At 48.7% G+C, this 12,226-nt stretch overlaps 1 protein-coding gene across 3 annotated transcripts in view; it reads right to left on the reverse strand.

Annotated features, from left to right (window-relative positions):
* Positions 1-1,036: 1,036 nt before the first annotated feature.
* The window catches only part of ZAP70 (zeta chain of T cell receptor associated protein kinase 70), a 34,125-nt gene continuing 22,935 nt past the window's right edge, over positions 1,037-12,226 (reverse strand). For all 3 annotated transcript variants that reach the window (XM_009667178.2, XM_068919615.1, XM_068919614.1), the window contains 9 exons: positions 11,284-11,362; positions 10,481-10,521; positions 9,207-9,255; positions 8,417-8,597; positions 7,498-7,704; positions 7,023-7,215; positions 5,548-5,688; positions 4,229-4,341; positions 1,037-3,884 (listed from right to left, as the gene is read on the reverse strand). In XM_009667178.2, the coding sequence (XP_009665473.2) occupies positions 3,761-3,884; positions 4,229-4,341; positions 5,548-5,688; positions 7,023-7,215; positions 7,498-7,704; positions 8,417-8,597; positions 9,207-9,255; positions 10,481-10,521; positions 11,284-11,362 (1,128 nt within the window). In that variant the 3' untranslated portion in view covers positions 1,037-3,760. The remainder of the gene's footprint in view (positions 3,885-4,228; positions 4,342-5,547; positions 5,689-7,022; positions 7,216-7,497; positions 7,705-8,416; positions 8,598-9,206; positions 9,256-10,480; positions 10,522-11,283; positions 11,363-12,226) is intronic.

Genomic DNA, 12,226 nt, shown 5'->3' on the forward strand with positions numbered 1-12,226 from the left:
TAAGATAGGCTTACTGGTGATAAGATAGATCGGAATGTGATGTATCTGCATTGGTGATATGGTAGAGTGTTACATAGCGTTGATCAGACATGATTACTGATACTTTATCATGTCTCACGGTACTGCTGTGGCTACTTAGTTACAAGATGTAATTCATCCTTTCCCTTGCACTGGATGAAGAATGCAAGAATCATAGGAGCTGTAAAGATTCCGGCAGAAAAAGGGGAAAGAGGGGAGGGAAGGAGGGAGGGAAAACGTCAGCCAAAAAAAGAGAATGTGAGAGAGTTTACAGGAGGGCAGAATCAGCCACATATCACTGAATTCTGAGTCCGTGCTAACTACAACTTGTGCCTTTATCTTATCAGTGACTCAGCTCTTGTCCAAACACCCAGCAATTCTGGTATCAGTCAACAAAAAGACTGAGATGTACAGAAGAGTGTTTCAGTATCTGGACCTGCTGGCAGGGAGTGAGGAGGGAAGACAGAGCCAGATATACCCATGTTGTGGGTGGGGAAGAAGAGAGGCTGGCCCGGACTGTGGGACCCGGAAATCTGTCTTACTGCGTTGGCTGAGCCCCTTCTAACCCATTATGAGTGCAGGTTGGGGATGCCCAGGAGGGACTCAGTGCCTGAAGTCAAAGGAGATTCCCCTTGGGGATGACTGTCAGCCCCTTTGCATGCCAAAGACATCCTGGCATAAACACGTGAGTCATAAAGTCCTCCAACTTCAGGTCCTGTTTATCTCACTCCCTTTCCCCCCCGCCCCCCCAGCAAGTCCTGACATTTTGTGATGCTCTTGGGACAGCCAGAAAAACATCCACAGCCCAGATGACTTTCCGGAGGAGCAGCCTCTGCTCTCCACTCTTCTGGTGAGATCTCGAGGGACTTACCTCCTGGCCATCACCTCATTGACTGTGTGCACACATGCTCACTTGTAATTGTTTCCAGCAACTAAATCAGAAGCTCCTCAGTGGACACAGGTTCTCTGAGGCAGTCCTTATGTCCCCTTCCGCATTTGAAAAAATGCTACCAACCAGTTAGCTGAAAATTTAATACGAAAAATCATTTCACACCAGAAAATGGGTTTGTTTAGAAAAAAAGTCAAAACAAAATGTTTTGGCTGTGCTTATTAAACAAAAAGTGCATAGAATCACCTATTTTCCAGCAAAAAAAAGCTGCTTTCTCCAGGAGGAAAACATGACATGGCAATAATTTTTTTCCTCTTTCTGCTGCTAACTCACTGCACAAACATGAACAAGCCACTTTCTCCTTTGATGCATCTATTTTCGTATCTATTGGTAGGGGTAATATGTCCATAGTTCTCAAGCATACTGGAGGGGCTGATGGGCTTGAGAGAGAAAATGCATGGTGTGTAAATACTTGCTGTCTCTGGAGACTGTAGTCTAAGCAAGGAGGGGAACGCTTACTTGTGTTTTCCATTGGACCTAGGTTCTCTGATTGCTTAAACAGGGTACTTGTTTGTGTACCCCAGAGGGTAATTCAGGCCCCATATCTGAATATCCTCCAGGAACTGTTACCTTCAGATCAAACCCATCTCCCATGAAGGTTTTAGATAAGGGCTGTGCCGTGGTGGCTTGGTCTGTAGCTGTTTATTTTACCTCCAGGACAAGGTACACTATGTGAGCTACTGTGTGGCTTTCAGATGCCAGAAGATGGTGAGAGGTAAGTTTCCCTTTTCATTGTATCTCAGGACTCTGATCTTTTGCTTCCTCTACTTCCCCAGCTTTCACACCCACTTTCTGTAACAGTGCAGACCACAGTTGTCCCCCCACCCCATGGGTAGTCCACTGCACCCAGGGGCAAGGGAGGGCCTGTAGTTTCTGAGTCTCTTCCAGGAGAAGGTGGAAGGAAGTTTAGAGGGCAGCTTTGCTCTTATTGTCCATCCAGAAATTACTGTGTCTCTGACTGCATTTGTGTCCCAAGAGAGGGGCTTGTTCTGCAGTTTTACGAGCAACTCAGGAAGGACAATGACCACCATAAATCTTCTACTCTGTATATGTTGTTCATCCGAGGTGCTCAAAAACCTTTGGACATGTGGATGGGACAAAACCTGCAGAGCACACACTGTGTGGGGTTCCAGTGGGGAATCAGTATCGTGGTCCTCCTCCAGTGATGAGGTAAGTAGGGCACAGATCAAATGGTCCCATTAAATAGTGACAGCAATAGTGAAACATCCCTGGGTGCCATAATATGAGCCTTGGACACTGGCAGCACTTGCTCTGACTCTCTGCCTGTGTCCCCACGCTACCATGCTGTCCACTCCTTAAGGGGGGATGCCACCACGGTACCAGCAAGGTTACTTGCAGAGTTCAGTGCATACCTACAGTGTCCTGGAAAAGGGACTGTGGTTATACAGCGTTTCTTCACCCTGCTGGACTAGTCACCCCAGTTGGGGTGAGGAGGCAGGAAGTGTCAATTTTGCTGCATACAGTGCTAGAATTAAAAGAAAAGGGAAGCATTTCTTTTTTGCTGTTTTCATTGCTTCCATGCAAGGCTCCAAGGATTAACTGCCCCATTACTCCCTAAAGCGTCCTCAAAAGGGCCTCATTTTTGCAGCATGCTGATGGCCACCCCTTCAGAACTTGAAGTCCTTTGAAGGGTCCTTAAGGTGGGTACCCCAAAACATTGGGGCTGCTCCTGGCAGTAAAAGCCTCGATAGTTAGGTTTCCAAAGTGGACTCAGTTGAACTTTACCCCAATCCTAGGCAACAGTATATGCCATTAGCTGCAAGAGAGCTCCATTTCTGGAGGGAGGTCAGTGACCTGGTTGGTGACTCCAAAGGGGTGCGGAGACCATCAAGGAGGGAAATCCTGGCTTAGTGTGGGGAAACTACCACTAGTTTCTGTTCAGCTTAAAGCAGTTGTAAACATCTGTGGTAGTTCAGTAGTCTAAGCCATATGTATGCTTAAAAAAAAATAGACTAGTTTATTTATAGGGTGGTTGATTTTCAGGCTTCAAAAGCAAAATGCTCATTTGAGTAGCACAGAAGGGCCAGTAGGAATCCAGGAGGTGAGCAATGAATGGTTCCTGGCCTGGGGATTTTGTTGCTTCAGGAGCCATAACCAGCCTGGAGGGCAGTGGCAGTGCAGGAGTGATGTATACCATGCGCCATGCTACACAGGCGCACATGCAGTGCCCAGGGGTGGAAATGCTGCAGTTGGCAGGGTTGGAGAAGGACAAAACAGTGCACACTGCAGCTCTGCCCCAGCATTCCTCCCCGTCTCTGCCGGCAGTGAGCAACACACCAGCTCCTTCCTGCCCTAGAGTGGAGGGGAAGGGGATGCAGTGGCTCCCTCTCCTGTGTTCCACCACATGCAAACTTCACCCAAAATGTGTAGTTGATGGTTTCCTGGGAAATAATTGTTTTTTAAGGGATCTGGAGAAATCCAAGTCTGCTGGAGCCAACATAGTTCATCCTTAGTAAGCCTGGTAGGCATTAAGCACTGAGGTCCTGGGATGAGATTTTGGAGGTGGGTAAGAATGCTGTTCTGCACTGTCCCACGTGGGGGTCAGGCTGGGGATGTAAATCATTGCTAGCTCTTTGTATGTGGAGACACAAGTTATGGTTGTTCTGTTATGGAGTTCTCTTGTCTGCTGTGGCAGCATCATTTTCTCCCAACTTCTTATTTCTGGGACTACTTGAGAAACGAAACCAGCAAACGAGATTAAAGCAGAAATTTGCAAAGAGGTCCCATTCAAGAAGTCCAGCGGGATACGTGCTGAGGAGCAGAGAAGAAAGCTCAGTGAAGAGCTGCTTTTGACTTGTCCTCGGTCTCTGACCCATTTTCTGTCTTGGTAGCAATACTGTAGTAGTAGGAGCGGATTGTGTTTTCCACAGAAATAAACCCTGGACGTTCTTCCCATCTGCAAGGGAAAAAAGGAACAAATAGAGACAGCGAAAGGACAAGAGTGGGCAGGGACCCAAGGGAGAAGATACCGAGCACAGATGAGCCCAGGACAGAACAGAAGCCCAGTTGTATCAGGGCTCAGATGAGGAGCTGAGACTTTTTCTAGGATGGAGAGGGCAGAGGCAGAGAGGCTTTGACGTCTTTCAGGGTTGCTGCAGGCAAAAGGAGGGGAATGATATTGAAGAAATAAGTGGACTGGTGAATGAGACCAGGGCAGGGGATACCATTAGCTTTATAATGCAACCATCCAGTGGGTGCTGTCTGAATGGACCTGCCACTCGGCAGAGAGATGAGCCTTACCTGTAGGTCCAGCACTGCTGCATGAGGGCGTACATCTCTGCTGGGCAGTCCACAGGGCAGTCCATGCGCTTGCCTTGCTCTATGAAACTGATGACCTCAGGGCCTTTGATTTTCTAGGGGAGGATCAAGGGAGAAAACATTTTAATGTGCATTGGAGTGGCAAGAGGGTCTGAGGAGGCAGATTAGACCAGCCTTCTAACAGGCATTGAGCTGTGCATGGGGTAGTGCTTTGAGGCTGTGCGCAGCACACCCCACACAGGCACGCTGTGTTTTTAACCCAGGCACCCAGCAGCAGTGTCTCATGTTGTGGTCAGTTCGGCCGACCACTCCTCTCCCAAGCTGAGCAGAGCAGTGGCTGAGTGACAAATTTTTCAGCTCAGCAAGTGGAAGGATCAAAGAGAAGATTTGCTTTGATTCATACCCAAATTATTTTTTTTTTCTGTTTCTTGTCCCTGAAATGAATACAAAGCCACAGGTTTCAAGCAGTCTAATTAGCTCCTTTCATAATATAGAAGTAAGCCTGTCTCCTTTCTCCTCTATCCAATAATGGTCAGAGGACCCACTCAAGGAGCAAGAAATTGCAGTTTCAATGCACATCAGCCCATTTGAGAGTGGGAGTCTGGGATGAAGCATCCATCTGGGTGGATTTCTCTAACTCCTGAGCCAGGAGCCAAAGTGAAACTGGTTTTCCTTGCTCTGCTCCACTGCTCTTCCTCTCCACACAAACTATGACAGATCCACTCAGGCAGTGAACATGGGGATGGCTCCAAAACTGCCGGCCACTAAATGCCCATATGGGCATTTCCCAAATATCTGCTAGGCTGCTAGGCTGTGACTGTGCTGGGCAGGGGCAATTGAATTGCTTCAGATGCAGGGAGATCGGGTAACTGTCACGAGCAACCAGCTGCTGGGCAGAGGTAGTCTTTGGTTCACCTTGCTGCTCTTATGGATCTACAAGCATGTTTTTTCCTCAGACTATGCCAGAAATTTGGCCTGAATTCACTAACTGTATCAGAAAGATGATATACGCACTTTTCAGCAAACAAGCTACTCCCCAGCCCAGTCTGTTTTGCTAGTTGCTGGCCACCTTGTTTTTGCTCTGAGTAAACATACTTCCTAGGGTTCATGGCCCAGGTGCTGGTTGTATTGCTCCGTCTGCCAGTGACTCCACTAGACTGGCACATGTTGAGGCACTATGGGGCCATGGGCTGTGTTTTCCCAGTACGTAAGAGACAGGCACAAAGTAGGGCAGGGTGATTAACTTGCAGAAGGCTGTTGCACAGGTTAGATCAGTGGACTGTCATCCAGTTGTGCCTCACCTTGTACGGTTTCTGCCCATAACTGAAGGCCTCCCACATGGTCACACCATAACTCCATACATCACTCTTGCTTGAGAACTTGTGATAGAGGATGCACTCCGGGGCATACCATTTCAAGGGCCACTTTCCTGCTGTCCTAGCCTGTAGCAAAGCAAGGAAGAATGTTTTTACCCTGAGACAGATGGTGACTTAACAATGTGCTCTGTTAAAATCTGCTTTGCTAAATGCTTGAATCAAATGAGATCACTCAGTACTGAGTGAGAATAACAGGCAAAAAACAATTCGAAGGACTAATAACCAGAGCCTCATTATGAAATAACTTGCGTATCAGACAGGGTCTGGATCTCAGTCCAACCTGAGCTGTTGTATTTCTTCTAAAGGATTGAACACCAGATCTGAACTGTTTGAATCTGGCCCTGAATCCAAATAGGGCATTAAATATGTCACAATTTCAAAGCTGAGATACTAGGTAAGGGCATTGCCTGTAACTCGATGTAAGGAACTGGATTTCCAGGTGAATACAGCGAGGGGATAAAATCCTCCCTGGTGTCAGAGAGAAGGGGATCTTCGTGTCTGTTGGAATGGATGAGAACAGAAGTACCCTAAATGAATTTCTGTGCCTGTCCCAGTTGAAGCACCCTTTTCTCCAACTGCCAATGAATGCTTTTGGGACCCTGGAACACAATTAGTGGCTCTTGGCTTCAGAACTTGATCCAAATGGCAGCCTTCCCCTATAAGTGCATGGCTGTATTTAGCTGGAGCCCCTCCTGCCCTCAGTGCGCAGCTCAGGGCCAGCCGAGCAGCTGGCAGAGCCACCGCAGCACCAACGTGCCTCCCACACCGCTGCTTTGAGGCGTTCCCAGCTCCTGGGCATTGCAGCTTCAGCCCACTGAAGTTAGAAATAGGCCTGCATGCGTTAAAGCTGAGCACACAGAACAGGAGCTCTTCTGGGAGCAGAGCTGACTGGAGCTCTGCCAGCAGGACCCACAGCAGGAAAACACCCTGCCCAGAGCCCAGAGCCTGCTGTCTTGGCAGCTCCAGCTTGGCCATCCCTGGGTGAAGGGTGCCCTCCTGTGGTACGCACACCTCTCCTCCAGCAGCCAGATTTCCCCCGGGAAGCAGCCTGGTCCCACATAGTGTGCATTCTACCAGAAGGATCAGCCCTGACTCACTCAGAATTGCCTTTTCGTCTCAGCTCTCGGCTGTCACTCCTCTCTGGCCTCCTCTCTCATTTCATTACAGTGCATTGCACCCCGCTCACTGCCTCGGTGGCTATTTTAATTTCCTCCTTGCCTCCTTGTTCTGCTGGAGCTTTGCAAAGCCCCTTTTAGTGTCAGAACAGCGAGGACAGGCCGTGTGTGATGCAGTCATGCAGCGGGGCTCCCGGGAATAGCCTAGACCCCCTATCCCCGGGGATCTCAGCCCCAAACCAGGAGGCCTCCCTCTCTTGGATCTTTTGCTGTGCTTACTCTTACCTTGTAATAGCTGTCATCAGCACCAAGAGCCTTGGAGAGTCCGAAATCACTGATTTTGGCATAATGTTGGTTGACCAGCAGGACATTTCTAGCTGCCAGGTCCCTGTGGACAAAGTTTTTTTCCTCCAAATACTTCATGCCCATGGATACTTGATGCATCAGCTCCACAACATTGCTGACTGCAATCTCATCTCTGGGGAAGAGAGAAGGACAATGCAGTAATAAAACTATTTGGACAGCAAGGACCTGTCATTACTCTACACACCTCAGTCCGCTCTGAGCTTTCTCACTGCAAGAGAAAATGAGCATGGACGTCTCTGCTGCAGAAGCAATGGTCCCTATTACCTCACATGAAAACAAATCCCCCTTTGCTGTTATTAGGTTCCCCCCACCTACAAAGCCAGGCTCCCTTGATAGCAGTGAGTATGATGAGAAGTACAGAGAATCAGCCAGCCACATTTTTTTCAGTACTTACTTCTTGGAAGCCAAGAACTTGTTGAGTGGGCCTCCAGAAGCCATCTCCATCACGAGCATCAGGGACTCTGCCTCACAGACCCCAATCATGCGGACAATATAGGGGTTGTCCAGCTGATGCATGATCTGGGCTTCCTTCATCATTTCATCCTTCACTGTTTTCTCGTTGTTGCTCTTCAGCACCTTGATGGCCACATCAATCTGCTTCCTGCACAGGGGGCAAGAGGAACACACATGGGATGAATTAAGCAGCAGCTTGACTCATGTATCACAGCTAGGAATGGAAATTGCCTCTCTTTGATACTGTTTTATCTCTCAGCTGCAATCTCAGTAGTTTGTGCTGGTGGAGCCCTACACCTCCCAGTTATCCCAGACCTACCAGAAGACTAAAGAGAAGAAGGAATGCCCAGCAAAATAAGGAAATCATATCTCCTCACCCTTATTGGTGTAGGCTAGTCTTTGCCATCTCTAGGTCTCAAGATATGTCTCATACTAAGCTCTGCATCATCCTTGCCATTTTACAAGGGGGAAACTGAGGCACAACGTGGAGAAAGGCCATCCTTGTGATCTCATGGAAAGCTAGTGATAGAGCCAAGGATCACACATCTCAGTCTCTCTCCTTTGCCTGACATGGATCAAGATGACCTCAGAAGCATGGACTTGCTCTTCTGAGCCCAGCAAATGCCTCCAAAAATGGCAGTCTGATGCCATGAAATACGCAGTGCAGATTACACCCCCAGTGCACTGAGGTTGTCACTGAAAGTCAGTGGAAAGCCACTGTTGACTTTCCAAGGTCTCCTTTATGCCTCTGCCCCATTATCACTCTAGGGTCTGTCTAGCTAGAAACAGGATGGCTGGCGACACCTCTATGTTCAGCCTGAAGGACCCTCTTCCTCTGCGTCCTTCAGGGCAGCACTCACTTTCTCATTTTGTAAACGCCTTTCTTGACGCAGCCAAAGTTTCCTGCCCCCAGTTCCACTTCGTCGATCATCAGGTGGTCCCTCTTCAGGAAGAGTTTCTTATCCTTCAGTTCCTCAGGGTCACTGTAAGGGCTCTCATAAACCCTGGTGTCCATTGGTAGCAGGCATGACTTTCCTGCGCCTTCCCAAAAGATATAGTTATTTATAGCTGTAAGTGATGTACCCTTTCCCTGCGCCTCTCCCCCTCACTGATGGGGAAAGTCTTTGCTAGTCTCTTGACCAATTCTATTTCATGCTCCAGCATTCAAGCCTCCTTCCTGGGCATCTCCCTTCCTTTTGCAGCCTGTGGCCTCTCCTGTTTACAGCTGCTGGGGGATCCAGGATGGAGAGAGTGTTTGAGCACTCCCACTCCACATGTCCTGACCCTGCAGGAGCTAGGCACGTGCATGACTTCACTCCACTGAAATGTAATTGAGCACACTGTGTACTTAATTGGGTTTGTAGGCAGGATGGAAGGTGGGAAATGGGACAGGGCTTGATTTACTGGGTGCTGGGTGCCTTCAAAAAGTCTAGCAATATTCTTGGCTCAACATCTTGTGAAACAAATGGGATGCTCTTGGGTGCTTTTGTAAGAAAAAAGCTTTGTAGCATAGCTCCTTGGCTAGAAGGTGATATGGATATGTAAGCTAGCCCCCATGGCTTCTGCAGCATCCCCATGTCCTATCTTACTGCTTGGCTGATGGTGCCCACCCCTAACCTGTACCATTAGAAGGTTTGTAGAGATACTCACCTATAGGCTCTGGTGTATATCCATCTGCATTGAGAATCCCAAGCTGTCTCTGGAAAAGAAGTGGGAATAAAGTGTATAGTGCAACCAATGCAATACAAGGGAAATGACTATTTCAGTTTGGAATGGGGGAGGAAGGGGACTGGGATCCTCTGCAGCCAAACAGATCCCTGCAGGTGACTTTTTCTAATTGTCTTTGAGGACCCTGAAGTGGGCACAAGGCATCAGGGTGGTATTAAGGTAATTTTCCCCTTCTAGGCTTGGTTGGCCTGTACCCTCACTGCAGTTCCACAGCAAGGATCTGACCTGGGAGGGATTCAGTGCTGCGGATCCTGAGTGCAGCATTGGCCTTCTGTAACCTGGTCTATGGACAGTGCAGCGTGAGGTGGTGAGTCGTCTGTATTTAGCCAAGCATTGAGGGCATGCACCCTTGACTGCATTTGCTCTGTTTCCCCTCTGCTCCCCCCATCCTAAATTCTCCTGCAGCAGCTGGGGTCATCCTGGGCCAAGTTTCTGCCACTCATTTTGAGATCGTGAGCAAAGGGAAGCCAGTGGACAACTCAGCTTGCAGTTGGCACATCTGCCTGCCCATCCACAGTTAAGAGCGGCCTCCATGAGCAAATGCAGACACTGTGTCCGCTGTCAGGGAGCCTAAAGCAGACACTCAGTCACAAAGCTGTGACTGCAGTATGGTACAGATTTATCCAGCACAGCGTTGAACTTCAGCGCTGCTTGCAGCAGAGTCACCACAATATGGGAGCCCATCACAGATTGTGAAAGCTCTCTGAAAAGATGGGTAAATGCTCAGGCCTTTATTTAGCCTCTGCTGAGCCCTGGGATGGGCTGCTTGTTGAGTCCAAACTAGCTAGTTTCAACACTGCTTTGCACTCAGAGTGGTGACTGAGTGCAGACATACCTAGAGGCCAAGGACACAGAGGGAGCACAAAGACCTGGCCGGCAGCCAGCAGCCAGGCTGAGTGTTCCCAGAATCCAACCAAGTCTTCCTAGCTTCTGCCTGGCAAGGAGGGCAGGGAGGAGAGGGCTCCCTGAGGACAGGCCTACATGTTGCAAGGAGCACAGTATGAATGGAAGCCATTTTCAGCTCTCGTGGTAGCTGTGCCCAGCTATTCCTCATCTCCATCCAAGCTGGAAAGGGGACAACGTTGCAGCTGGCCTTAATATACTCCAGTCAAGGGCAGAATTTGGTCAGCAAGCTTGAAATGTAATAACATTAAACCACTGAGATACCAATAAAACAGACTCTCCCCAAAACTTACGCTCACAGAGGGGTGGGCGGGTGGAACTGGTGCTGCAGAAGCTGTGAATCAGGAGAGAGACGTTGTTAGGTGTCTGCCTATGCCCAAGTAGGATCAGAGCATTAGTCCTTGAAAGACTGTGTGGACGATGCGGTCTGATTCCCACCCACACAAATGCCCCTTTGCACCACTTAGCCATAAAAGGTGTGGAAATGTGTGTGGATATAGGCATTATTCCCAGACCAGCCCTCAAGAGAGGTGCAGGCATACTGGAGAGCCCTGTATTCTCTGATGGTCACAGAGCAGAGACTGACTGAACAGCACTGAAACCCCCAAGCCCCTTGCCCAGGAGCCCTTGGGAGCACATAGGCAGGCTCTGAAGTGAGATCTGTGAGACTTGGGCCAGGATAAGAGTGACCCATATTTTCGGGTGTTTAGCTTGAGAGAAGAGGCAGGAGCCAGACTTGTGGGATACTTTGGTTCCTGCTGTCTAAAAAAGAGGTCATTTTTAGAAGCCATGGGTTTGGCCCCAGAAGTCCCTAATCACTTTGGAACATTGATTCTCAGCTCTGTTGCTGTCTTTTGGCCACCATAAGTCAGGCCTTGAGAGGGGCCATGTTCGGCAGTCACCGTTAAGTGATGATTTGCCGACGCTGTCAGAAGAACTGAGATCCCACCATTCCTGCTGATTGTGGATCCTTCACTGTCAGATTTGAGCAAGAAGACTGGACATAGTGGAGGACATTTGTGTTGGTGCAGCTCAAACTGACCCCATTCAGGCATTAAACCAAGGCCATGGATATCACTCACAAATGTCAACTCACCTGGCATATTGGGGTTGGAGCAGCTTTCCCTCAGGTAGAATATCAGTCCATCTGCTTTGAGTTTTAAGTACTCTACCAGCTGGGAAAGGAATCATAGGAAAAGGAGATTACTGAAAGGAGAAAATCATCCCTTTTTTGCAAGCAGCATTTGCGGCTTATGGTAATAATTTCTCTTAGCTTTATGGCAGTCAGGACTTCAAATATTCCCTTCTCTCCTCTCCTATCTGTTCACACAGAGCTCTCCCAGAACAAGTGTTTACATACCTCAATATCTGCCAGAGCTGGGAAGAACTTGGAATGTTAAATAAAAAAACGAAGAAGGACAAAAGGAAAATCCCCAATAGTAGAGCTAGTTAGGGTATTTTCAGTGTAATTTCATTGTTTTCGCATCCAGAAAGGTTTTAAAGACATGTTGCGTTCCGTAAAACCTGAGAGAGAAGTCTTTTACTTTCCTGGAGGAATCCCAGGGCTAGCCCTGTGGATGCAGGGCAATTTTTCATTGCAGCTCCCTCTGATTCAAGCACAGCAGGGGCTTGACTCTGGCTGGAGACAACCACACCAGCCCCTAGGCACCAGACCGCAGAGTCTTTCTTTTCCCCTCCCATGTGCTCTTGCATTTCATCTGAATTGGATACCTGGCGCTGTTCCATTTTCCAAAAAATGCCCCAAAGTCTTTGTTTTCATTCAAATTCAGAGTGAAAACAGTCCTGGGAGTTTGCAAAATTCAGCAAAACACAGTTATCGCCCTCCAGACAGCCTGCCCAGGAGGACACACTGGTGCATGTTCTCTGTAGCAGCTCTGAGAGAGAAATGACCATGGTGCATGCCACAGGGGAGACCCAGGCTGCAGAGAGCAGGTCCGGAGGGGCACGTGATTCGTAAGCCGTTCCAGGAGCTGCTGGGCCGTGTGTGCTGGCTGTAGGGCTCTGCTTGTATGAAAGCT

Source organism: Struthio camelus, chromosome 26, assembly GCF_040807025.1.
Source record: "Struthio camelus isolate bStrCam1 chromosome 26, bStrCam1.hap1, whole genome shotgun sequence".
Classification (NCBI taxonomy): domain Eukaryota; kingdom Metazoa; phylum Chordata; class Aves; order Struthioniformes; family Struthionidae; genus Struthio; species Struthio camelus.